The sequence below is a fragment of the Giraffa tippelskirchi genome, chromosome 4 (genome assembly GCF_054371585.1).
Source record: "Giraffa tippelskirchi isolate mGirTip1 chromosome 4, T2T-mGirTip1v1.2.pri, whole genome shotgun sequence".
Lineage (NCBI taxonomy): Eukaryota > Metazoa > Chordata > Mammalia > Artiodactyla > Giraffidae > Giraffa > Giraffa tippelskirchi.
The window spans coordinates 41,610,385-41,636,826 of NC_137278.1; the positions used below are offsets into that span (position 1 = coordinate 41,610,385).

The 26,442-nt window shown below is 39.6% G+C and overlaps 1 protein-coding gene and 1 long non-coding RNA gene across 6 annotated transcripts in view; one reads left to right on the top strand and one right to left on the bottom strand.

Moving 5' to 3' along the window:
• Window positions 1-11,558: 11,558 nt before the first annotated feature.
• On the bottom strand, window positions 11,559-12,880 carry LOC145544931 (uncharacterized). The gene is made up of 2 exons (XR_014081732.1): window positions 12,792-12,880; window positions 11,559-12,450 (listed from the first exon to the last, which is right to left on the bottom strand). It is a non-coding gene; the product is annotated as an uncharacterized LOC145544931 (long non-coding RNA).
• Window positions 12,881-13,227: 347 nt separating this feature from the next.
• The window catches only part of RAB1A (RAB1A, member RAS oncogene family), a 32,152-nt gene continuing 18,937 nt past the window's right edge, over window positions 13,228-26,442 (top strand). For all 5 annotated transcript variants that reach the window (XR_014081731.1, XM_081588313.1, XM_081588314.1 and 2 more), the window contains exon 1: window positions 13,228-13,443. Coding sequence is in view for 4 of the 5 variants with exons in the window: in XM_081588313.1 (XP_081444439.1) it covers window positions 13,421-13,443 (23 nt within the window). In the remaining variant the exon portion in view is untranslated. The remainder of the gene's footprint in view (window positions 13,444-26,442) is intronic.

The window sequence follows — 26,442 nt, forward strand, 5'->3', positions numbered from 1 at the left end:
TCTCCCACCCCACCCCCTTGCTCTTGTGCAGTGTGACTTTGTCCCTCCCTCATCGAAAGATGGAGTCTCATGTCCACACTGCTATATTTAAAATGGATAACCAACAAGGTCCTACTATATAGCACAGGGAACTCTGTTCAATGTTATGGGGCAGCCTGGATGGAAGGGGAGCTTGGAGGAGAATGGTTACATGTATATATATGGCTGAGTCCCTTTGCTGTCCACCTGAAACTGTCACAACATTGTTCATCAGCTATACTCCAATATAAAATAACAAGTTTAAAAAAAAAAACAAAAACAGAAAAAAGAAATGGAACCTGTTTCTCCATCTCCTAGAATCTAGGAAGGCCCTGTTACTTCTCTGACCAATAGAACATGGCAGAAGTAATGCTGGGGAAGTTTCACCCAATATCCTTTCCTGGCCCAACAGTTCTGCTCCTGTCTCTTGGAACGCTGTTCCTGGGCTGCTTCCTCTCATAACTCAGCCTTCATTTTGTGAGAAGCCCAGACCATGTGGAAAAGTCCCATGTAGGTACTCCAGATGGCAGCCTCAGCTGTGCTCCTGACCAAAGTTCAATATCAACCGCCAGCCAGGTTAATGAGCCATCTGAGTTGTCTAACCTAGCTGAGTCCTCAGATGACTGTGGTCCCAGTTGACCTACAGCAGCAACTGACTCAGAGACACCAAGCAAGAAGTGCTGATCTGAACTCAGTCAACCCACAAGACCACAAAAGATAATAATAAATTGTTTGGAGGTAGCTTGTTATACAGACATAGAGAACTGGAACAAAGAGGCCCCCAAATGGAGAATGTCATTTGACCATGTAGTTCTAGCATTGCCATTATTCTCATCCTCAATTGCTTAGAATCTTTAAAAACAGGAAGCAGGTTTTACTCAAGATCTAGCAGAGCAACTGGTTATCTAGCAGACATTATCAAAGTATTTTTAATACTGAATTAATGGATAATTGGATATAAAACAAAAACCACTGTAAAGGTCTTAATCCTGGATTCTTAAAAAAAAATGTTGATTTTAGCTCATTTACAAATCAAGCACTTGGGAATTACTCTTCTTCCTTAATTTAAATTTATCTGCCTTCCTGGGCATGGCCCGATCTCCAGACCAGTATCAAGACAACCTGTTTGATCACAAGTTTGAGTTCATGTAGGAGGATGTTCTAGAACTGGTTTTGCTATTGTTGGGCAACAATTTTAATCTGATGTTCTAGTAAGCTTGCATGAAGGCACATTCATTACCCCTTTTAAAGCTTTGAGAATGTTAGACTGAGGTTCTGTGGATGCTGTCTTTGGATCTAAGGGCATAAAGTGTTTTTTCTTTAAGAAAAAAGAAATCACTCTGACAATCTCCTCCCCACCCCACCCCCCAGCCAGTTAGCTTACTATGTGCCAATGTCCTCTTAACCTTGTGCTCCAGCCCTGCTGATCTCTCAACAAGTCCTTAAATATACCATGTTCCTTCCTGCCACTGGACCTTTGCATGTGCTATCTTAGCTTCCCACCCCTGCCTCTCCATTTCTTCCTCTAGCCAACTCATCACTTTGCATCAGTTCAAACACAAGTTCTTCAAAGATGCTTTTTCTGACCTCTGCAGAGTAAGTGAGGTGCCTCAGTTACATGTTCCCCTAGCACCCTATGTTTGTCCAGCATGTTTTGCAATTATAATTATATAATTAATTAATAATTATTTTTGTAACCACTTTATTTCTCTGAAGATGCATATTTTTCACATGTTTAAAAGCCCATCTACATAGTTTACTCTATACATTAACATGACTTTACTATTCTACTGCTGTCATCAACATAATTTTACTATTCTAGGAAACTTTTGACCAAGAAGATAAAAATTACAAATGACTTTGTTGTTGATTCCAGGGCCTTTTTGAAAGACCCATCATCAGCTCTTTGAAATAAAGCCTCAAATGATAATTTATACTCCAAGACTCTTGGAGTCCATTGCCTCAATGTCTTTACTTAGTTAGTTATTTTTGGCTGTGCTGGGTCTTTGTTGCTTCACATGGGTTTTCTCTAGTTGCAGTGAGCAGAGGCTACTCTCTAGTTGCAGTGTGCCAGTTCCTATTGCTTCTCTTGTTGTGGAGCATGGGCTCTAGGTACTTGGACTCAGTAAGTTTTGTTCTCAGGCACCAGAGCGTGGGTTCAGTAGTTGTGGTACAGGGGCTCAGTTGCTCCACGGCACATGGAATCTTCCTAGACCAGGGATTGAACCCCTGTCCCCTGCATTGACAGGTGGACTCTTTACCACTGGACCACCAGGAAAGTCCTATTGCCTCAATTCCTGTATCTACCAGTCCAGACTATTTTATCGTGATCCTTATCCAGTGCTAACCATGACTTCCCTCACCCCTCAGTAAAAGACTCACCTTGAACTAGACTTTTAAAGCTCAATAGATAGCCCAATTTACCCTTACTCCTCTTTGAGATGCTAAAAAGTCTGTCTAGATAGTGTCCTTCTTTACTTTAGTAAGAAATAAACTGAGTTTTGTCATAGCAACTCGTTGCCTTGGTGACGTTTGCAGGGAGGTATTTTTGATGCTAACATCCAATCAATGTACATATTTAGCACTTTTTTTTTTCCTTGAAAATCTGCTATTAAATCCATGATGGAAATCAATGATGCCTTAGCTTTGAGGAAATACAGTTGTTGATTTATGGATTGCTCATAAGAATTGACATTCTTTATAAGGGCATAGACGTGGTCAGTTTTGTTCTTTGGTTTATCTCTGTGTCAGAGCAGAATAGATATGTAAGTACACACTGCTATATTTAAAATGGATAACCAACAAGGACCTACTATATAGCACATGGAACTCTGCTCAATGTTATGTGGCAGCCTGGATGGGACGGGGGTTGGGGGGAGGATGGATACATGTATTTGTATGGCTGAGTCCCTTCGCTGTTCACCTGAAACTATCACAACATTGTTTATTACTTGGCTATACCCCAATATAGCTGATGGAGAAGACTCCTGAGAGCCCCTTGGACAGCAAGGAGATCAAACCAGTCAATCCTAAAGGAAATCAACCCTGAATATTCATTGGAAGGACTGATGCTGATGCTGAAACTCCAATACTTTGGCCACCTGATGTGAGCTGAGTCATTGGTAAAGACTCTGATGCTGGGAAAGATTGAAGGCAAAAGGAGAAGAGGGCGGCAGAGAATGAGATGGTTGGATAGCATCACCAACTTGATAGACATGAACTTGGACACACTCTGAGAAATAGTGTGGGACAGGGAGGCCTGGTACAGTCCATGGAGTCACAAAGAGTTGGACACAACTTAGCAACTGAACAACAATAATACCCTAATATAAAATAAAAGTTTAAAAAATAGGTGCTTAACATGCAATTGTTGAATAAATGAGTGGATCAAAGAATAGATGAGAGGCCAAGAGGGATTTCATGGGCAAAGGCAGCTCTTACTGGTGAAACTTCCTGGCTAAGAGTCCTGTGGCAAAGTGACCCAGAAAAGGTTACTCCACTTTCTCTACCCTTCCTCTCTAACCTGATTCCAGACACCATCACGCAATCACACAGGACTTCGCCTGAAGTGCTGATGGTGACCTCATAGTGTCTTAACAGCTGCTTATCTGCTAGATTATCATTTTTATTTGCTCAGCTACTTATGCAATATTGCCATTAGATGAAACAGAAGTTGTCCACTCAGGGTGCCATTGTTTGAAAAGTGAGTATAAAAATGAGTTCCTTGCACATAATAATGTCATGTGGCTTGGCTAATTGAAGAATGACTGGGAATAGAATATGGCATCCCAAAATATGCCACTTGGCATAAAGATTATTCTGAGCTGAAGGCAATAGGAAAGAAGTAGATTAAAAAAAAACAAACTTCTTTACCCTCTCATAGTTGCCTAAAAGCAGAACATAAATTTGTAAAGCTGTATCACTCTCTCCTCTCTACCTGGAATGATAGAAGTTAATCATCAGAGACAATTCTAGACCCTTATCAGCCCAGACATGGCACCAGGGGAATCTAAACAACAAACATTGTTAATTAGCACTTTTCTTGCATTTTATATATATATATATATATATATATACACACCTTTATATATATGTATATATACACCCCATATATATACCCCCATATATATACCTTTCCACAATTTGCCACTCAAAGTCCTTTCCCTTCCTCTTGAAACTTCTCTAAAAGTTTATTATTCATTTATTAAAATGCTAACTCTGTGTGAGTTACTCAGCTCTGAATTACCATCTCTGAGTACGCCCATGTGTATGTACAATAAACATGTTAACAAACTTCTGTTTGTTTTTCCCTTGTTAATCTTTTATATGTCTAATTTATGGGGCACTGGCTAATGAACCTAAAAAGATATTTTTTGCTCTACAAGAGTCGAGTTTCAGCTGAAACTCGACTAATCCTGTGCAGAAGGTTATGCTGCTATGCCCATAGGTGGTGCCATGGCAGCAGCACTGGGACATGTTCCATAAGATGAGCCATCATTGAGATTTGTCAACCAGTGTTGTAGTTGATAAAAGCCCGACACTGTCATATACATATTAGAGAGTAAGTGACCAGAAGACCATGACTTGCTTTTCTATATATCTAGAAACTTCACTCACTGTACATTTACTCAGCAATTAAACCATCTTGGGCTTCCCTGTGGCTCAGCTTTGTGAAGAATCCACCTGCAATGTGGGAGACCTGGGTTTGATCCCTCGGTTGGGAAGATCCCCTGGAGAAGGGAAAGGCTACCCACTCCAGTATTCTTGCCTGGAGAATTCCATGGACTGTAGTCCATGGTGTTGCAAAGAGTTGGACACGATTGAGTGACTTTCACTTTAAAACATCTTAGACACTGTGGAAAGTGCTTTGAGAGACATGAATATTTTTTGAAGGACACGTTAAAGACCTTTGTCCTGTATACATTCTTTTATGGAGAAAGATGAGCAATACCTGTGTTCAGTATAATTGACCATTTGTTAAAATATATTTATTGATTTTACAAACAAGTCAAACACTAGGTATTTATAGAAAATCTGTTACAGGCTAAGCCCTGGAGACACAAAGAAGTTTTACAATCCTCAAGAAGCACACATGGAAGGGAAACTAACAAAATACCCAGGCCAACAGACTCGTGAGGGGCTCAGTGCTGTTGGTAGTGGAAGCTCAGAGGAGAGAGAGATCATTTCCCACTGGATGGTCAAGAGGGACTTCCTGGAGAGAAAGGGGACTTTAAATTGCATCATTAGAATGGGTATGACTTAGAGGAATGGGGAAAGGAGGTGTACCTCTGGGCTAGATGCTAGAGAGGGAAACTTCAGAGGGAGTTGACATTTTTGAGGTCTCCTTCATGGCAGGCACTTTCACAAACATTGCCTTCATTTAATCACCTCAAAAAATGTGGAGGACAGTGATGGCAATGAGGTCTCAGCTCTCAAGGGTACAAGTTTTATGCTTAAAACAATTAGAAAACAATAGAAGCTGTTAGAGAAGAAAATACTAGACTGAATATAATCAAGTGTAGTTCAGCTCTTAATTTGTTAATGGATTTCCAGGATAGATTGAGGCTTCCCTGGTGGCTCAGATGGTGAAGAATCTACCTGCAATGCAGGAGACCCAGGTTCGATCCTTGGATCAGGAAGATTCCCTGGAGAAGGGAATGGCTACCCACTCTGATATTCTTGCCTGAAGAATTCCATGGACAGAGGAGCCTGGTGGACTACAGTCCATGGGGTCCCAAAGAGTTGGACATGAGTGACTAACACTAACACTTTTCTGGTTTTAGTAACTGAGTCCAGAAGCCAGCCTGATTGAGATCAGGTCGGTACCTGAGAACTGGGGAAGGTCAGGCTGTTGGAGGTATGCTCTATTGGAGGTCCAGGTTGACTAGCTGAGAGCCCTTTGTCATCCTGCACTTTTCATATCTGGTATTGTTCTGAGAACTATTTAGGGAACTTTCAATCTGATTTTATTCAACACACCTCTGGCTTGCCCTACAGATTGCTGAACACTGTGGCGGCCTTGGCAGCACAGAAATATTGCAAATTGGAGACAATTTCACAGGAGGTAGAAGTCAAGGAACTAGGCATTCAGAGAGAGTTCTTTTGAGAGGGTCAAAGGCCTGGAGTTTGATATCCATGGCAGCCATAGTACCCTGTAGCCAATCTCTTCCTTTGCCCTTTCTTCCTGCCTACCATGCCTGGGTAGATAGGAGTTTCTTATCTGTTACGCTTCAGGGCACTGTACCTCTTTCTGGGAAGATGGACTGAACTTTATTTTCAGCTGAAGAAAAAAGCAAAAAAGATTTAAGTTATCCTAGATGATTCTAAGGGCTTCCCTGATGGCTCAGTAGTAAAGAATCTGCCTGCCAAGCAGGAGACACAGGTTCTATCCCAGGGTCAGGAAGATCCCTTAGAAAAGAAAATAGCAACCTGCTCCAGCATTCTTGTCTGGGAAGTCCCATGGACAGAGGAGCCTGGAGGGCTACGGTTCATGGGGTTGCAGAGAGTCAAACAAGACTGAACAACTAAACAGCCACAGCAGCACTTACTAATAAGGCAATGCTTTCCTGAGGACCCAATCAGTGAGTATGTTGGATATTTATTAGATATAAAGTACTATGCTATGTGCTGGTGGGAAGGGATACAGAGTTTGACAAGGTGTGGTCCCTCCTCTCATGGAGCTTATAGTCTAGCTGGAAAAACAAAACATATACATAAAATATTATAACTAATGATATGTATTGCTATGCAATAGAACTTTCCATGAGGATGGAAATGTTCTACAATGTACATTGTCTAATAAAGTAGACATTAGTCACATGCAGCTGTTGAGCATCTGAAATGTAGATAGGGCAACTGAACTGAATTTTTAACTTACTTAATTTTTTTAAATTAAATTAAATATTTTATTTTTAGTTGCACTGGGTCTTCATTGCTGTGTGCAGGCTTTCTCTAGTTGCTTCTAGGAGGTGCTTCTCATTGCAGTGACTTCCCTTGCCAAGCACGGACTCTAGGCTAGAGGACTCAGTAGTTGCTGCTCATGGGCTCTACAGCATGGGCTCAGTAGTTGTGATGCACAGGCTTAGTTGCTCTGTGGCATGTGCAATCTTCCTGGACCAGGGATTGAACCCATGTCCCCTGTATTGGCAGGCAAATTCTCATCCACTGTGCCACCTGGGTAGCTCAGCTGGAAAAGAATCTGCCTTCCAGGCAGGAGACCGTGGTTTGATTCCTAGGCTGGGAAGTTCCCCTGGAGAAGGGATAGGCTACCCACTCCAGTATTCTTGGGCTTCCTTTTGTGGCTAAGATGGTAAAGAATCCGCCTGCAATGCGGGAGATCTGGGTTCAATCCCTGGGTTGGGAAGATCCCCTGGAGAAGGAAATGGCAACCCACTCCAGTATTCTTGCCTGGAAAATCGCCATGGACAGAGGAGCCTGGCAGGCTACAGTCCATGGGGTTGGGCATGACTAAGCACAACACACCACAGTGCCACCAGGGAAGTCCTAACTTACTTTTTTGAAAAGTATATTTATTTATTTATTTGGCTGTGCTGGGTCTTAGCGGCATGATCCTTGATCTTTGTTGGCACGTACAGGATCTGTACTTGTGGCATGCAAACTCTTACTTGTGGCATGTGGGATTTAGTTCCCCGAGCAGAGATTGAACCTGGGTCCTCCTGCATTGAGAGCAACAGAGTCTTAGATACTCGATTAAGGAGAAAGTTTCAACTTACTTTTAATTATTTTAAATAACCACATGTGGATCATGGCTTCTGAGTTGGACAGCTTTGTGTGAGGCATTATGAAAGCACTAAAAAAAGGAGCTGAGGTAAACAAGAGGGCAAAGGTTATCCCCCTTTAGGTTGATGTGGAGAGGAAAGGCTGCCAGGAAGGGGTGTGGTTATAGTTGGGTCCTAGGAATATATAGAATTCCAATAAGAGAATAAGAAGTTATTAGTTTGGTGCAAAAGTAATTGTGATTTTTGCATTGTTGAAATTAGCTATTTGATATTGGGATACATTCTTAAATAAATGCGGTTACATCATTTTAACACGCATTTTTCACTTTATGTGTTTTGCTAATGATGTATTACTTTCTGTTTATTGTATATATTTTTTTACACTGTGGAAATGCTAGACAAAAAACAAATACGAATGATTTTTTTTATTTGAGTTCAAAATGGGTCATAAAGCAGTGGAGATAACTCGCAACATCAACAACACATTTGGCCCAGGAACTGCTAATGAACATTCAGTGCAGCGATGGTTCAAGAAGTTTTGCAAAGGAGACAAGAGTCCTGAAGATGAGAAGCAAAGTAGCTGGCCATTGGAAAGTGACAACAACCAATTGAGAGTAATCACTGAAGCTGATACTCTTACAACTACAGGAGAAGTTGCCGATGAACTCAAGTTCGAACATTCCACGGCCATTCGGCATTTGAAGCAAATTGGAAAGGTGAAAAAACTCATTAAGTAGATGCCTTATGAACTGACCGCAAATTAAAAAAAAAAATCATCATTTTGAAGTGTCATCTTCTTTTATTCTACACAATAACAAGCATTTCTTGATTGGATTGTGACATGTAACAAAAAGTGGATTTTCCACAACAGCCAGTGATGACCTGCTCAGTGGTTGGACTGAATAAAAGCTTCAGTTCAGTTCAGTTCAGTCGCTCGGTTGTGTCCGACTCTTTGCGACCCCATGAATCACAGCACGCCAGGCCTTCCTGTCCATCACCAACTCCCGGAGTTTACCCAAACCCATGTCCATCGAGTCAGTGATGCTATTGAACCATCTCATCCTCTGCTGTCCCCTTCTCCTTCTGCCCTCAATCCTACCCAGCATTAGGGTCTTTTCCAATGAGTCAACTCTTCACATGAGGTGGCCAAAGTATTGGAGTTTCAGCTTCAACAGTCCTTCCAATGAACACCCAGGACTGATCTCCTTTAGGATGGACTGGTTGGATCTCCTTGCAGTCCAAGGGACTCTCAAGAGTCTTCTCCAACACCACAGTTCAAAAGCATCAATTCTTTGGTGCTCAGCTTTCTTCACCGTCCAACTCTCACATCCATACATGACCACTGGAAAAACCATAGCCTTGACTAGACGGACCTTTGTTGGCTTTCCAAAGCCAAACTTACACCAAAAAGGTCATAGTCACTGTTTGGTGGTCTGCTGCCCATCAAACAAGGATACTGGAGTGGGTAGCCAGTCCCTTCTGCAGGGAATCTTCCTGATCCAGGGCTCGAACCTGTGTCTCCTGCATTGCCGGCAGATTCTTTACCATCTGCTGTGTGTGTGTGTGTGCTTTTCAGAAGGGGGACAATTTCTGGTAGTTCTAGTACTTCCACACCAGGGCAACTTTAACTCTGACCTCAAATCACATAGCACTGCCTGTCTTCCTCCTTCTCTACACTACTCCAAGCCCCTCTTCCCCTGTTCTCTGACTTGGCTGGGACCTTGTTCCCAAGTTGTCAGTTAAACTGGATATCTCTGGACCACTTTAAGCCCCTCACTTCCCTTCACACCTTCAGATTCTATCTTCTCCTCTCTGGAATTGCCCCTCCCTTCCGTTCATACCATCTCTCTCTTTTAAAAATTTATTTTATTGAAATGTAGTTGATTTACAATGCTGTGTTAATTTCTGCTGTAGAGCAAAATTCAGATATACAATGATTCAGAGATATATATATATATATATGTATATATATTTCATATTTTTTTCCATGGTGGTTTATCAGGGTAGTGAATACAGTTCCCTGTGCTATATGGTAGGACTATTCTGTATATAATAGTTTGCATCTGCTAATCCCAAATCCCAAAATTCATCCCCCCCCCCACTCCCTACCCCTGTTGGCAACCACAAGTCTGTTCTCTATGTCTGAGTCTGTTTCTGTTGTAAAGAACACAACATCTCTTGCCTAAACGAATCTACCTTTTAACTAATCTCCCTACCTCCAGTCTCCATGGAACTCCAGAATGCTCCCTTTAGAATACTGATGTAGTCTCCTTACTTTCCTTCTTGGAAACTTTCTTGGTTCTCCACTGCCTAGTGAAGAAGGTTGAAACTCTTTAGCAGGTATTTGGAGCTCCCCACCATCTCACTTTAATCTAAATATCGCCCACCTCATCTCCCATGGAACCTGTGACTACCATTCCCTAAACACATGGGTGTCTTCACATTCCTAGGCTTGTGCTCACTTTCTTTTGTCATTCTGGTATAAATCGCTCCCTCTCCCTCATCTCTGCCAATGATTAAAATTTTATTCTTTTTCAAGACTTAATTCAAATATCACCTCCTTCAGGAAAGCATTCCCAATAGTTTGAGTTGAAATTATTTCCCTCCTCTGTACTTCCATCCCATATTATTTTTGAAGGTCAGGTTCGTAATCCGGGTATAATTTATACACTATCAAATTTACCCCTTTTAGGTGTATAGTTTTATGAGTTTTGACAAGGCATATATAGTTGAGTAACTAACCATCACCACAATGAAGCAATAGAGTCTTTCCATCAAACCCCAAAGTTCCCTCGTGTCTCCTTGTGAAAAATTCCCTTCTCCCATTCCCAGTTCCTGGCAGTCACTGATCTGATTTCTGTCCCTATACACATTGATTGTATCATTTAAATTTATTTTTGCATTTCCCCCTCCAAGCCTTGTTTGTATACACATCTTTCTCTCAATAGGTCGTTATCTCACAGACAGAGAACTGTAATCATTCACTTTTGTATTCCCTATGGTTCCAAGCATATTTATTACATGGCAGGTCATAAATATTTAATAAAAGAAAAAGGGAAGAAAAGGAAAAGAAAGGAAGGAAGGAAAAAAGGAAGAAAGAAAAGAACGAGCCAAATAGCAAATGGACATACAGCCCTAGGAGAGTTAACAATAGGGCTACCAACAGGGCTGATGCTAGTTTAATGAATTATTGAGTTATTAGTCTGAACTATAAAAGTAGCTACTCTTAAACAGCTCAAATCAAAAATAAAAAAAACAGCTCAAATAAAATATATTGGGACTCCCCTCGTGGTCCAGTGGCTAAGAATCAGCCTTGCAATGCAGGGGACATGGGTTCAATACCCAGACAGGGAACTAAGATCCCATGTGCCACAGGGCAACTAAGCCCAGTGCTGCAACTACTGAGTGCACATGCTCTGAAGCCTACGTCTCACAGCTAGAGAAGCCTGCATGCCGCAGATAAGATCCGATGCAGCCAAAAATCGACCAATCAAATATTAAAATAAAATATATTAAGGTTTGAATCAGCAAAACTGACACTTTTGGGGGAAAGAAGTCAATGTAAATGAGATACAAGGTGTAGTATGGGTTTCCCTTGCAGCTCTGTTGGTAAAGAACCTGTCTACAGTGCAGAAGATCCAGGTTTGATTCTTGGTTTGGGAAGATCCCCTGGAGGAGGAAATGGCAACCCACTCCAGTATTCTTGCCTGTGAAATCCCATGGACAGAGGAGCTTGGTGGGTTCCACAGGGTCACAAAGAGCCAGACATGACTTAGAGACTAAGTAACAACAACAATATTATGGGTATACCTCCAAGGAGAGGAACAGGTTAAATTTTTTATTGTTGGCTCAAGATGAATTCTTTAGAGGTTTTCTGAGTTTTTCTTCTGTGCAATCACAATAAGCAGGAAGAGATGAGAGTCTAGAATAAAATACACTTTTTGATGACTATCATTGATCCATTCAGGGTATTTTCCTGCTGTGTTGATCACATTCATTTCAGAAGCCAACATGATAAAAAGGAATTCTAGTGTACAGTTTGATGAGGTGGTCAACTAAAGCACATGTGTTGTATTTGTGTGCTAAAGGGGTACAGTGGGTAAATAGGTAGAAACAAAAACTGCTTTCCTTCCATATTTTGATGTTATGGGAATTTAAAGTGATCTTGCAATCAGTCTTTGGAGATAATTTTCTTGGTTCTAAGAACAAGTTGGTAGATAAACTTTGACCAGTGTATTATACCATGCCCTTTGTAATTAAGTAACTCAAGATAAAATGTTAAAAGTTCAGTGGAGATTTAAATTCCTGAGCTGATTAAAAAGAGCTGTTAATATGGTTTTTAAAAAATGTGTTCATGTTACTTCTGGAGTTTCCAGGTATTATACAGTAACGATCTGCACTATCGCTTATTACTTTTGTAGAATGGCTCAGAATTAAATAGCAACTAAAAATAAGTACATTTCAACCCTAAGGCTGGAACCAGGGCAGGAAGATTACTAATTTTTGTTTGGCTCAGGGTTGTGTCTTGTCCACGCAATGCGGAGGCACTGAAAGGTGTGGGGTTGGAGATGGAAATGTTTCAGGAAGATAAATCTGGATGTGAGTGCAAATGGCTTGGGGCAGAGTAGAGGCAGAGGCAGATAGTCCACTCGGAGACTGCTGCAATATCCAGGCTGAGGTGATCAGAGCAGGGCTGGAAAGGGAATAGTAAGAAATCAAAAAATAAAATGATCGTGCCAACACTGGTCGATGACCAGACCCAGTGGTGTTGGGTGAGTGAGGAAGAGAACGGAAACGAAAGGCTTCGTGTTTTCCAGAGACCCAAAGTTTTCCGCAGAGGCCCCTCGAGTCTTCTTCCATCTTTAGAGCGGACATCCTGGGACCAGCCGGGAAGCTCAAGCCTGAAGCAGGTCAGACCGGCAAAAGGCACACAGGAGCCGAGACCCCTAGTTCCCTTCCCTCCGCCTAGGCTCTCATGCGGTCCCTCGGGCTCCGACCCCTCTCTCCCCAGCCCGCAGGGTCCCGGGTCCCTACCCTCTTCTTCCACCAGCTGCCGGCACCGCCCTCTGTCCCTCTCCTCCCCCTCTCCCGTGGGGCGCCGACTCGCCCGGCTGCCACGTCTCACTGATGACATCACCAGGGCCGCTCGGCCTTAGCCAATCCGCTAGGGGGAGTCCGAGCGAAGTCCTAGCCAGCGAGTCAGCGGGAGGGGAGCAGGGAGGGGCGGAGCGGGGGGGGGGGAGAGGGGGGGAAATGGGGCGAGCGACAACCCCTTAAGTACGCGTGCGCCAGAAGCGCGGGGCTTGGCGGGAAATTGAGTCCAGGTCTTGGCGCTGCACCGTAGTTCCCCAGCGTCCGCAGCAGCGCTCGCAACTCTCTTTCCCGGCATGCCACGCGGTGCGGCCGCCCTTTGGGCTGTGTAAAGGCCCCTCGGTCTAAGGCTTTCCTATTTCCTGGTTCGCCGGCGGCCATTTTGGGTGGAAGCGATAGCTCAGTGGTGGCGGCTGCTGATTGTGTTCTAAGGGGACGGAGTGGGGTAAAGACGTTTGCTCTTCCGGAACAGCCTATCTCATTCCTCTCCTTCGACTACCCGTGGCGCGGAGAGTCAGGGCGGCGGCTGCAGCAGCAAGGGCGGCGGTGGCGGCGGCGGCAGCTGCAGTGACATGTCCAGCATGAATCCCGAATAGTGAGTGCAGGAGAGCACCGGTCGGCTGGGTCCGTGGGCCACCTTGGGAAGACTTGGAGGGGGCGAGGAGGGCGGAGGAAGGGGCCTGGGCCTCGGTGAGGTGAGGGTGATGGGGCAGGAGAGGTTGGCGGCCGGGAGTCGGGCCCCATTGTCTGACGGAGGAGGGGCGGTCGAGGGGAGGGGTCGGGCCGGAGGGGTGAGCCGCCTGGGCCTGGACCCGGTTTGCTCGTAGTACTGGCTTGAGTGCCAGGCCAGTGTGTAGGGGTAGTCCGCGAAGAGGGTTGGGGCGTCTGGGAGTCGGTGGTGGGGCCGTGGGAAGGGGTAGCTTCTCTTAGAGGCAGTGACTTTTCAAGGAGGGCCAGTTTTTTAAGGGGTGGGGATGAGGTGAGACAACTCTCTTAGAGGGCATTGTCAGACCCTGCGCCCGCGCCTTGCGGAGCTGTCAGAACCGTCGGGGTGGAAACCAGCTTTACTTGTAAATCTTGAGCTTGTTGGCTATCTTTTCCACCCTCCTCTCCAGGTTGCAGGTAATATGGATGCTTTTCAGGGCTGCGTGGGATTAAGGGGAATGAATAGATGGCGAGAAGCGATTTAAAATTTTTAGTTCTGTTTTTTAGTTATTTCCTGGAGTTCTTTACGAACTCATCGGGCCCGTTGCCTTCCTGAAAAACCTGGGCGTTCGTGAGAATTTTTTTTTAGAGGACACCGAAGTCCCTTGCCGTGTGTAGGTCAAGGGAAAAACAAAACAAAATACTAGCACTAAACCTAGGGAAATCTTTGTGATATTACCAAATAAAAGCAGGGCTTTGCCGTAAAGTTGCAAGAAAAACGAATGGGCCCTATGATAGATCTGTAGGTTTTGAATTACCTACTAGAACGCTTGCAGATAGGGAATGAGGTTCCGTGACGTGTCATGAAAAGTTAATGCATTTCTTTTTGTTGCTTCCTCAAGAAGTCACCACAGCAGAAGTGACACACCTGTCACCTTTCCTGGGAACCGGTGTTTCTTTCCTTAGGAAGACTTTGTTGGGTTCTCCTTAATGGCCCTTAAAAACATCCTTCTACAGTTTGCGTTTTGAAATTAGTGAATAACTGAAGGAGATTTAATTGGTATTCCTCCTCGGTGTCAGAAGGCTTTGTGGGGGGAGATGGTGATTTTTTAAAGCAGAGATCAGTCTTTGACCTAAATGTTGAGTTTATTTGCTGTTTTGGTCAATTACTGCTAAATATTTCCCCTAAAAGTTCCACCCATGGGTTTAGCTGACTGTCATGTGTGTGTCACATGGCTCTTGCAAAATGCATTCTGACTTCAAGTTTTGTAATACTGTGGTTTGACGCCGAAATGTCCCTTTCTGTTCTAAACAGAAGCCGTAGTATTTTATTAAAATTTTATATACTTTAAGAAGTTGAAGATAGTGTTTTAATAGTGTCCTGTTTGCTATGCTGGCAGTTTTTTATCAAGGGCTCGAAGGACAAAGTTGGTTTTGCATAGTTGGACAGAGTTGAACTTGAGGTCTCTAATTTAGAAGTTGTCCTGGCAACAGTAAAGTACACGGATTTTCCATTTTATGGAGGTTTGTCTTCTGTTCAGGGAGTTTCTTAAATTTGCTACATGTATATAGTACTGTAATGAGGATTAATTGAATAGAACCATGACAAATGACTTAGACTCTGAATTTATTTCCCCTTTTGTAAAATAGGACAACAGTGTTTATTCCTATCGGGGATATGTATATGTAAAAGAATTTGGTGAACTGTAAGAGCAGGGTACATCATTGTATAAGGCTTTCCAGTCATGGTTAAATTTAGGAATATAACCCTTACCCTCAAAGAATTTATAATGGAATACAAAAAAATAGATATTATATATGTTAAAATACCAGTAGATAACGGCAAGTTCCAGATGTGTGAAATGGATTGGAGCCACAAGATTTTAAAAGAAGTTGTGGGGTTGTGGTTGGCTGGTACGGTTCGGGAAGGCCTTATAGAGAATAAACCAGTAAGGGAATTATTAACATTTGATTTGGAGAAGCAAAGGGAGTGAGAACGATTGTTCAGGAGGGAAGAAGAAAGAAGAATGGTTAATAAATGACAGGGATAGTAATTCTTAAGTAGAGTGTCAAACCATCCTTTATTTTGAGGGTTCTAGGTTAATGACCTCAACAGAATCAATCCCAGAAATCACTTTTATATTTTTATGGCATGGAGTGTGCCAGTACCTGGGCCACTGTATTTATATTCTAGGCTGTCTCTTAAGTAAAATAACCTAGTAGCTTGGGAAAACCTTTGGAAAAGCATTAGTGAAAAGTACTTAAGGTGAGAAGAGGTGGTATTTTATTATGAAAGGTCACAAAGGCAACCAGCAAGCAGATTTTTAGAATCTGACTTAAGCAATTTCTTCTTGTCTTTAATCAAGTTTATTAGAGTCATTAAAGTAATTAGAGAAAAATTGGGAACTAGAGAAAAGAAGGAAATTCTTAGAGTTTAATCACCCAGACACAAGCCCGTTTGCTTTAAAACCGTGTTCTAAACTTTAAAATCAAAGGTTTTTTTTTTTTTATTAAGTTAAACTTTTAATGGATGAGTGCTTTTTATGTTTCCAGTGTTACCCTAATAGCTAACATTTATGGCCCCTTATTATATGCCAGGTACGATATAGTGCATTATATAATACACGTGTATTATAGTGTACACTTTATATGCTAATTTGAAACAATAGTATACAAGGGAATATTTACAGGTGCACCCCAGATGTTCCTTGTTTTGGTTTGTCATGTTCTTACTCTTTATAGGAACTTTTAAAATCTGCTGTATGGGTGCTGCTGAATTGGGTAATGAAAATGTGTTCTTGACAAAAGTTTGGTTCTCTCAGAATGAACAAGATTTTAGATTTGTATAGGTTGACACATGATTACCTGTTGGTAGCTTTATTACTAAATGCTTTTATAATCTTTAAGTTGTAAGTTTTTGGTTTGGGAGTGAGGAGAATAAGAAATATGTCAATCAGTGATTAAATTTGAAGCTTTTTCTTTGACTACTTTCCATGTTGTTTGGCTGATTTGGGAGAAATGGTCCTGATTTATCTTTATTAGCAGAAATTAAGGGCAATGACTGACTCATTTGAACTTCAAATACTACAAACAAAAACAAAATGCAACCCAAGTGGAGTCTGAGCAGTGGAAAAAGTAGATGGAAAGCATCAAAGCTCTTTTTTTTCCCCTGGAGATTTGAAGAAAGATTTCAATTTTCCTTAGCTAGGAGGTGAAGCAGGCAGTGATTATTTCAGCACACTGGTTAAGAAATACTTAACATTATTCTCATACCAGAAGCATTTTTCCTAATCCACTAGCTTCTGTTGGATTTTTTTTTAGTGTCAAAATCATTTTGGCTGCTTCATCTATAAGGAGTATGTTAAGAATGAAGTACGTGTACCTATCTCAACCAGTTAACTCCAGTCAGAAGACCTATATGTAGTAGTGTCTTTGGATTTTTTTTTTAAGATCGAATTTTTTTGACATGTACATACTTCTTTATATATTTTTGGGTGCTCTTAGTCTTTGTTGCTGAACGAGGGCTTTCTGTAGTTGCAGTGAGTGGCGGCTACTCTAGTTTGGGTGCCCTTGCTTCTCATTGTGGTGGCTTCTCTAGTTGCAGAGTTGTGGCACAGGGACTCATTCGTTGTGGCTCATGGGCCCTAGAGCGTGCAGGCTTCAGTCCAGAGGGCTCAGTTGCTCCACCATATGTGGAATCTTGTTGGAGCAGGGATGGAACCCATGTCTCCTGCATTGGCAGGTGGATTCTTATCCACTGCACCACCAGGATAGTCCCTAGATCAGCTAGTTCATTGCAGAAAAATTTGTAAAAGAAAATTTTTTTTTAAACCTGTTTTTTTTACTTTTTAACATAATTATGGCATATGTTTTAATCAGTCTCCTAAATTTTGTTTTCTGTCATGGTAGAGTCAAGGAACATTTGACTTTTTTTTTTTTTTGCCAGTGCTATGCTTTGAATAAGTCTATCTTTTAACTTAAGGATTTGAAAGTAAAAACAACTTAATCAGTTCTGTTATTTGGCTAACAGTGTAATTTCATTGATAAATACATCATTACTGCCTTTTACATAATTTTTAGTTAGAATTTTTTTTATTAGAAAAGAAGCAGAAACCAGCTAAAAATAGGTTTTATTTTTGTTGGTTGCTTTGACGACTTCTTGATGGTGTTAGTAGTGATTTGGGAAATTCAGAGAAATTTAAAGAAGTATGCTCACTGTCCAGAATATGACTATTTAATGTCTGTAGAGAATCAGTGTATGTAACTTCTCTGCATAGTATAAGTTGCCAGTAGCTATGTAGACTCCACAAAATGCATCTTAAGAGTTTGGTGTGAGTGGATGATCTTGTAGGATCATTTAAAGAAACTGAAATTTTACATTTAAAATTTCTTCTCCTTTTCATCATGAATAGGTTCAAGTATAGGATGTTGACAGCGTCTTATATATTAAAAGTTTTTTTTTTAAGATAGAAGAGCTTTAGAACAGGTGTTCTCTTGCCGACTGTTTAGTTGACTTTTAAAGAGAATTCTGCTTTGTGAGTAATTTTATTTCTTTAGTATTTCAATTTTTGTTCTAGAAGCAATAAGTGCTTTATCTAAGTGATGTAACAAGTGCTTAACCTCTTGTTATATTCATATTCTATCAACAGTCCTTTGGCTGTGTATGTATTTTTTGCTCTCCTTGGCAATTTCTGACTACATATATGATGGTTTTACCACTTGTAGTTGTGATAGTTAAGTTTCATTTTTGATAGTTAAGAGCTTCCTTTGGCTGTTACCTACTCTTGTCTCTTTCCTAATGTATGAAAATGGGGTTAAATAAAATGCTTTTTAAGATTCTGAGATTTTTTTTTAATTTGCAAAAGAAAAATAAGATGAAGAGAAACTAAAAATGGGTGTAGGATGCCAGTTTATGGGATATCTTAGATGTGTTGACTTTCCTGCTTTTTACCACAGTTCGTCTGAACTGCATTTTGAAGTTTTAGTAAGAGTTAGACAAAATGACAAGAGCAGAACAGTCAGACTTTTCCACTGTTTTCTTGTAGAAGGTGGGGCTGAGGAGAGATTGCTTCTTTGATATCAGGAATAGAATTTAGGGAAGAAAACCGAGGACTTGGCTTTTCCTTGGACCCACCCTGTGATGTTTCAAATTATAAAAGGGTAGTGGTGTAATGATACTTAAAGGGAAAATAATCCTGAGGCTTTAGGGAGCCAGAGAATAAATGTTTGTTGGTTTGTTTGCTTACTTAAATATGTGAAGAAATAGAGTACAAAGGAGAAGTAGGAAATGAAATTTTCCTTGGTACTTTTGTGACTGATGGTTCAGTTGGTCAGAACACCCCACTTTATTAAATCCAAGGTTGCTGATAGGTTCCAGTTAAGTTTGCTCTGTTCCATGTTTATAGATTTTGACAGGTAGTATTACTTTTGTTCATAAGAAGCACTCTGTGGAAACATTATTTTTAATAATAATAGCTACTAATTGACAAGCACTTAATCTCTGTGCCAGCTACTTGGCTAGAGTCTTCACATAGGGCATTTTATGCACTCTGAACCTCAGACTAGTGAGCTTTACGAATGAGACTGAGTGAATTATATAATTGAAGTTTTCCAGGGCTGTGATGAATTTAACTTGTCTGATTGTATTTTCTTTGAATAACAATAGTACTTAAATGGAATTACTACTTGTACTTGCTGCTCTGCCCATTTAGGGCAGTTATTCTTAACCCATTTATGGCCATGTACCCTTGGGAGTATTTGATGAACACTGTGGATCCATTGCCTATGTATATACATACTCATAGCATTCTGCCTAAAGTTGCAAGCTGTACACATTCCCTAAGCATATTCATGGACCTCAAGTTACAAATGCCTGATGTAGAAGATTGAAAACAGAAAAGAGAATTTTCATTACCATTCTTTTGAAATGTAGAAACCCAATGGGGACAGATTTTAATTTTAAGTCTGGGATCTTGAACTAATTTCAAAATGTGAGATTTGTTTGGGTATGGCTTATTTTGATGACCTAGTCTGTGCTTTTCTTTTCTTCTCCTTTTATTAAAATGTTTACCTGTTTGTTTCTCGTTAAGTTACTGATACATGAGTGTTTCCAAGATTCTTGAAACAAAGACACACTAAGTTCAAACAGCATTAGTGTTCAGATAAGCAACAATGTCATCTCTGCAGTATCTTTATTGCTGTAAAATTCATGTGGATGTAATTAGGGTAAATGCCTAACTCAGAGTAATATGTAATATATTCTTAATTGAATTATATGGGATTTACAAAAATAGTTAAATTTATAAAAGGATAGTTTAAGCAACTTTGTCAAATTATTATTTAGTGCTTAATTTATAGGTTGGTGGCTGACATTTGTCCTCATAAAGAGCAATTGGGTTCATCACTTACTAAAGCTAATGAAGTCAACTCCAGAGTTTACCATGCTGTTTTGAGCTGAGCTTACTCTGTACTAAAACAAATGTTCTAAGTTAATTTAAGCAGTAAGTTACACTTTGTATTTGTTCTCAGGTTCTATGTGCTAGTTCATAGATGGCTTGATTCATTCTGATAGGTTTTATATATAAAGTAGGACTTACATACTGACTTGATTATCATCTGAGAGTATAAAATATAACATTGAGGGAATTAGAAATGGGGGAAAAAAACCAAGCCAGCATTTCAAGTTGAAAACCATAGGTTTAAGTTCAGACTACCACTTACTTCATACAGTCCATTTATGCCTTTTGAGCTTGTTAAAGATTTTCTAACACATTTAATCATCAAACATGGATCACTGACCTATTTGAAAAAATTTTTTCAATACAGATATTTAAAATCTTTCAGTGAGTGTACACATGCACATACATGTGGGCACACACATGCAAAAATCTAATTTCCCTGGAGAAAAAGCTTGATAAAGAAAACAGCCAGCCTTTTGTCATCGACTATGCTAGGAGTTGAGGGGTTTTTATTTTTTAATTATACAACATAGGCTTTGCTCCCAGGTTCTTACCAGTTAGTTAAAATGACTCAAACTTAAGCAAGTATAATCAATTTAACAGTATTAGCACAAATTAAATCTTGTGATTTTTCTTAAAGAATAGGATGCATAATAGTGCAAAAAAAATGGAGAAGGGGCCTAGGATTTCTATTATTGACAGAAAGTTTCAGTTATGTTGATTTAGCTGGAGAAGAACAGAGCACTCTGGAGGACTCTCCAGAAGCCCTAGTGCTAGTCTTGAGTTAAGGTCAATAGGAAACAACTTGAGTTCCCGCCTCTAGTCATAAATTTTACGTATGTCTGTTATTTCCCCTAATCCAATGAAGAAATAGGGTCCTAATTTTACAGGAATCGGAGGCAGAGAAGAGTTAGATGGCTTGTCCGAGGCATTCAGAGTAGGCAGTAGAATTGGAATTTTAACTCAAGGGCCTGTGATTTTACAGTCCAAGTACACTGTTTCCAGTTTACTGTGTGTAGTTAACTTCTAGGAATTTGAAATTAAGCCAGTTAATTAGGCAACTAGCATTTTTGTGGTCAATTATGTCTAAAATTCTTGATGGGAGAGGTCTTTTGAAAATGTTAAGAAAGTATACATATATCCTCTCCCTTCTATGGCTGATTCATGTTGAGGTTTGACAGAAAACAACAAAATTCTGTAAACCAGTTATCCTTCAATAAAAAAAAAATTTAAAAAAATGTCAAGAAGGGTTTGTGAGGTACATAGTGTTAATAGGCCTTTGACTTTCTTCACATCTTGTGTTCAGTTGATCTTTAGAGCTTCTCTTGACTTGAAGTTAATGTATCCATTTTCAGTTTTTCTACCCTCATGACTATCCTTTTTTTTTTCCTCATGACTATTCTTGACTACTTGGTGCCTTAAAGTCATGCAAGCCTTTTCTGTGAGAAAAGCAGGTAAAGCAAAATGCCTTTCTTTTACTGGAGAGGCAGGCTTATTTGCTGCAGACCATTTTACTGTTGTATGTGTTGCTAGTTGTAATCATTGTACTTATAACTGTTAGCTGGTAATTTTTGCACTTTTACTTTATATTATAAATTAAACTGGTAAACTCCTGTGATAATTTGCAGAAACTTTGGATAAACAGCTTCAATGTTTTTGTCTGTAGCTCTTCAATGTTTTCATCAGGTTACATCCTGAATTGGAGGGAGGAAGGGATAATAATAATTGCCACTTATTGTGTTCCTGTAATGTACCAGTTCAGTTCAGTTCAGTCCCTCAGTCGTGTCCAGCTCTTTGCGACCCCATGAATCGCAGCATATCAGGCCTCCCTGTCCATCACCAACTCCCGGAGTCTACCCAAACCCATGCCCATCGAGTCAGTGATGCCATCCAGCCGTCTCTTCCTCTGTCATCCCCTTCTCCTCCTGCCCCCAAACCTTCCCAGGATCAGGGTCTTTTCCAATGAGTCAACTTCGCATGAGGTGGCCAAAGTATTGGAGTTTCAGCTTCAACATCAGTCCTTCCAGTGAACACCCAGGACTGATCTTTAGGATGGACTGGTTGGATCTCCTTGCAGTAATGTACCAGACACTGTGCTAAATATTTTAGAGGCAGTATTTATAATCTTGACCAGAGCCTAATCAGGTGGTTCAAGTGTGTGCGTGTGTGCTCAGTGGTGTCTGACTCTTTGTGACCCCATATACTGTAGCCTTCCAGGCTCCTCTGTCCATGGAATTTTCCAGGCAAGAATACTGGAGTAGCTTGCCATTTCCTGCTCCAGGAGATCTTCCCAACCCAGGAATCGAACCCTCATCTTAAGTGTCTCCTGCATTGTCAGGTGGATTCTTCATCACTGAGCCGCCTGGGAAGCCCTCTAATTGGGTGGTAGTGTGCTAATTGAATCTTTTTACAGATGAAGAAATAGAGCCTCATAGTGATAGGTGAGTACCTTGCCTTAAGATTTTGTAGCTTGTATTTGATGGAGCCTGAATTCAAATACAGGTCTTTCCAGCTCTAAAACCCATGCAGGCTTTGAAAGGTAAGGAGATAGTGGACACTTGGTGTGTTTTTCAGCAAATGTTTGCCGTTAAATAGTTTTAAGACCATTTACTCTTTTGTCCTCTTGTATGGCTTACCACTTCCAATCAATCAAAGTTTCTCTCATTTTCAGAATTCCAGCTTTGGGTTTTTGAAACACTTTTAAACAGAGCCTAAAACGGAACCTTGAAAATTAATCTATTGTCTCTAAATATATTTTATTTGATTGTAGTTTTAGTGGTCAGTTGTGGGGAGAGTTTTTGTTTTTTTATTTGCTTGGCTATTTTCTTAAATATGAAGGAAAGACTGTTGCCCTCTCAGATTCTTGTTGATTGTTTATTTTGACTAACAGGTTGCTTTTGGCTATTACTGAAGGTTTATTTATTTTTTTATTAATTTAATCAGAAAAGTAATATGTGCTCTATAAAATTCAAGCAATACAATTGAAGCATATGAAAAAGTTATTATCTCTTTTCTCTAGCCTAATGATCAATTTTGAATTGTGTTCTGTGGAGCATACTTAAAGTGAGTAAAGAAAAAGAGTTGATGTCATGCCCAATTATTGCAGCTCCAAAGTTTTATTAATCATTTTAAACCCCAAACGCTAATAGGCTAGTGTGTAGTTTAAAGATGAATTAAAATTGTTGGGCTCACTGTACCATAGTCTCATAATCATGACTTTTGTTTTAAATTTGTTATATGAGCTTCGCTTTAAGCTGTTTTCAAGTATGATTTTATAAAAAGATAAAACTACATGTTTCATGTCATGCAAGTGAACTTGTTCTAGGTGAAAGAACAAATTACAGGTTCTGTTTAACTTTTTTAAATGGCTGGTCTTTTCTAAGGTATACTTATAGCTGACATTGTGAAATTTGTGTTTTGGGGGGTACTGTTTGGATAAAAACAATTATATAATTCTCCACTGTTTACTTTTGTCTTGTCTTCCTTGGTGTGTTTCCGAAGTGTATGTTGAAAGTTGTGTTACTGTCAGTCAGCTTGCTTTTGTAACATTTTCATTGACAGGTGAACTATGTGTGATAATCCAAATTTTATTTCATAAAAGAAGATAAAAAATGTTTATTTTTATTTCAAAAAGTTGATTCATATCTTTGTCGCCTATATTGGGAGGGAGTGTGCCCATGCTGCCTGCTTCAGCCTTGACCTGCTCTGCCTCCTTAGATGTCATTTGTGTTAGCGCAGGTATGCTGAAAGAACTCATTGGGTTGTTCAGTCACTGAATAAGCCATTGATTAAAATTTTTTCCTCTTCTCAAATAGCATTTTTTTTTCTGGTTAGAAAAGTAATAACAGTGTGATTGCAGACATTTTAAAAAATATAAAGAAAAGACAAGTATAATCATACAGTTAGAGGTGTCCACTTCTGTCCCAAATCTTTTATGTGTATACAAGTTGTTTTTTAACAATTATGGGTTATACTGGACGAAGATGTTCTATAATCTTTTATGTAATAGTATATCATGTAATAGTCTCTTGATATTATAGAATTCTGAGTAGTATTTTAGATAGAGCAACAAGCAGATTCATCTCCTACTTCCTATTTTATGTATGCAGTTTGATAACTTCATAAAAAGGAAAACACTTTATCTAAATATAATTTTGAATAGAAATGGGTTTTAAGTAACTTTTTAAAAATACTGTTTTCATGCTCTTACAATAGGGATTTTTTTTTTAAGGTATGGAAAATATTAATGCTTACATGCAAAAATGGCATGGGTATCAAGATTATGTTCAGATCATAAATAATGGAAATAAGGGTTCTGCAGTATTGATAAAGTAGCCCATGAGTTGACCTAAGGAGAAGCTGATAACAAAAATCCCACCATCCAATTGTTAAAAGGCTGAATCCAGTCTTAATCTTTGTCAGTCTCAACGGTCTTACTTTCTCACTGAATTATCTCCACTTTACAGTAATTTTCTGAAAAAATATTTGGGCCTCAAAAGCAAAGTTTTTATTTTACAGATCCCACCATGATTTATGATTGTTGATTTAACTGAAGAAAACACAAAATACATCTCTCATATTTAAAAAATATCAGGAGCTAGCTTTTTTCAATGAGATTATACCTATTTCATTAATGTCCTCATAGTTTGTTTTTCTAAAATCTTTTTATTTTGAAGTAAATTTAGATTCACAGAAGAATTGTAAAAGTAGTACGGAGAATTCCTGTATGCCCTTTGTCCAACTTCCCCTAATGTTAGCATCCTATATGCGATGGTACATTTATCAAAATCAAGAAATTAACATGGGTAAACTGAACTATAGACTTTTATTTCAGTTTCTCCAGTTTTCCACTAACGTTGTTTTCTGTTCCAGAACCTAATCCAAGAGACAATTATGTATTTAATTATTATATCATATTAGTCTCCTTCAATCTGAGTTTCGGTGTAGTTTTTCATTATCTTGGCAGTTTTGAAGAGCTTACGTATTTTGTAAATTTCCCTCGATTTGCATTTGTCTGATGTTTTCTCTTGATTAGATAGGGTGTAGATTTGAGGAGAGATATCATAGAGGTGAAGCACTCTACTCACTACATTGTATCAGAAGGTCCCTGATATCAATGTGACATTGCTGGTGATGTTCACCTTGATCACTTTGTAAAGGTGGCATCTGTCAGGTTTCTCCATTGTAAAATAACTATTTTTCCCTTTTCACACAATGTTAGAAACCAGTCATTAAGAACCAACCCACCCTCAGGGGAAGGGAACTAAAGAAGCTCCATCTCCTGGAGGGAGGAGTGTTGAAAGAATTTATGGGCATATGTTAAAACCACTGCAGTAATAAATATTTGAGGTGGGGGCTGTATTTTGAGGTCATGCGAATATCTTAATTCTCCTCGAAGTTTCATCCACTGATTTTAGCATTCATCAAGGGATCTTGTGTGCAACAGTGACTCTACTAGTGATTTTCTACTTCTCTTGTTCCTTCTACATGTATTGTTTGGAATCCTCGTGGAAGGAAGAGTTGTCTCTTCTCTCATATTTAGTTAATCATTGTACCCTTATAGACTCATGGATATTTATTTTATTCTTTGGGTTATAATCCAGTACATGATTGTTTACTTTGTGGCTCAAATTGTTGCCTTGGCCTTTGAGGTTTGCTATCTGTCCTTTTAACATGCCGTGTTCCTGTAGATTTTTTTCCTCTGGCATTTTGCCCAAGATGTTACTCAAGAATGACTATTCCTTAGCTGTTACTCACAATGAGAGAGACCTGATTAAAAACACAAAATTAAAATGTTCTCTGAACTCTTGACATAGTACTTTGTTAAAGGCACAATGTTATATTTTGGATGAGTAAGTCAGTTTACCGTCACACAGACAGATATGTTAAACATCAGAGTGAGGAAAAACAGACTCCAGACTACTATGGGGAGAAGGTATAAAGTAGCATTGTCATTGTAAATTAGACATAAAAAAGACTAGAGGAAGTTTTGATTGAAAACAGTGGGTAGAATTCACTGAAACAATCTAGTTTAGGAGAGTGGTGATTATAGTTATACTGTAATCTGTAAAGATTTCTTGTACAAAAATTTCTCAACTGAAGAATTCAGTTTTTCACATAAGTCAAAATGGTATTGCAGACTGAACACTTAATCCAAATTCTTGAGAATAAAAGAAAAATACATTTGAAGTCTTACTATTTGCTAAATTATTCTTGGCTCTGTACCAGAACTGATCTTGAGCTTTCTAACTTTAGATTTGCATATTTCCTATCAGCATTATTACTTGTTCTGTTTTGTAAATTACAGTTACAGAAATACCTTTAAGTGATCTCAAATCTGAATTATCCTGTATAGTAATAGTTTAGAAATAAGCTACTACAGGAGTAGGTAATTTAAAATGTTCCAATGCAGGTAACATGCTGTTTGATCATAATCTCTTGTTGTGTGAATTCAATAAGGCAGGAAATATGTTGGTTGATTTTGTTTGCCG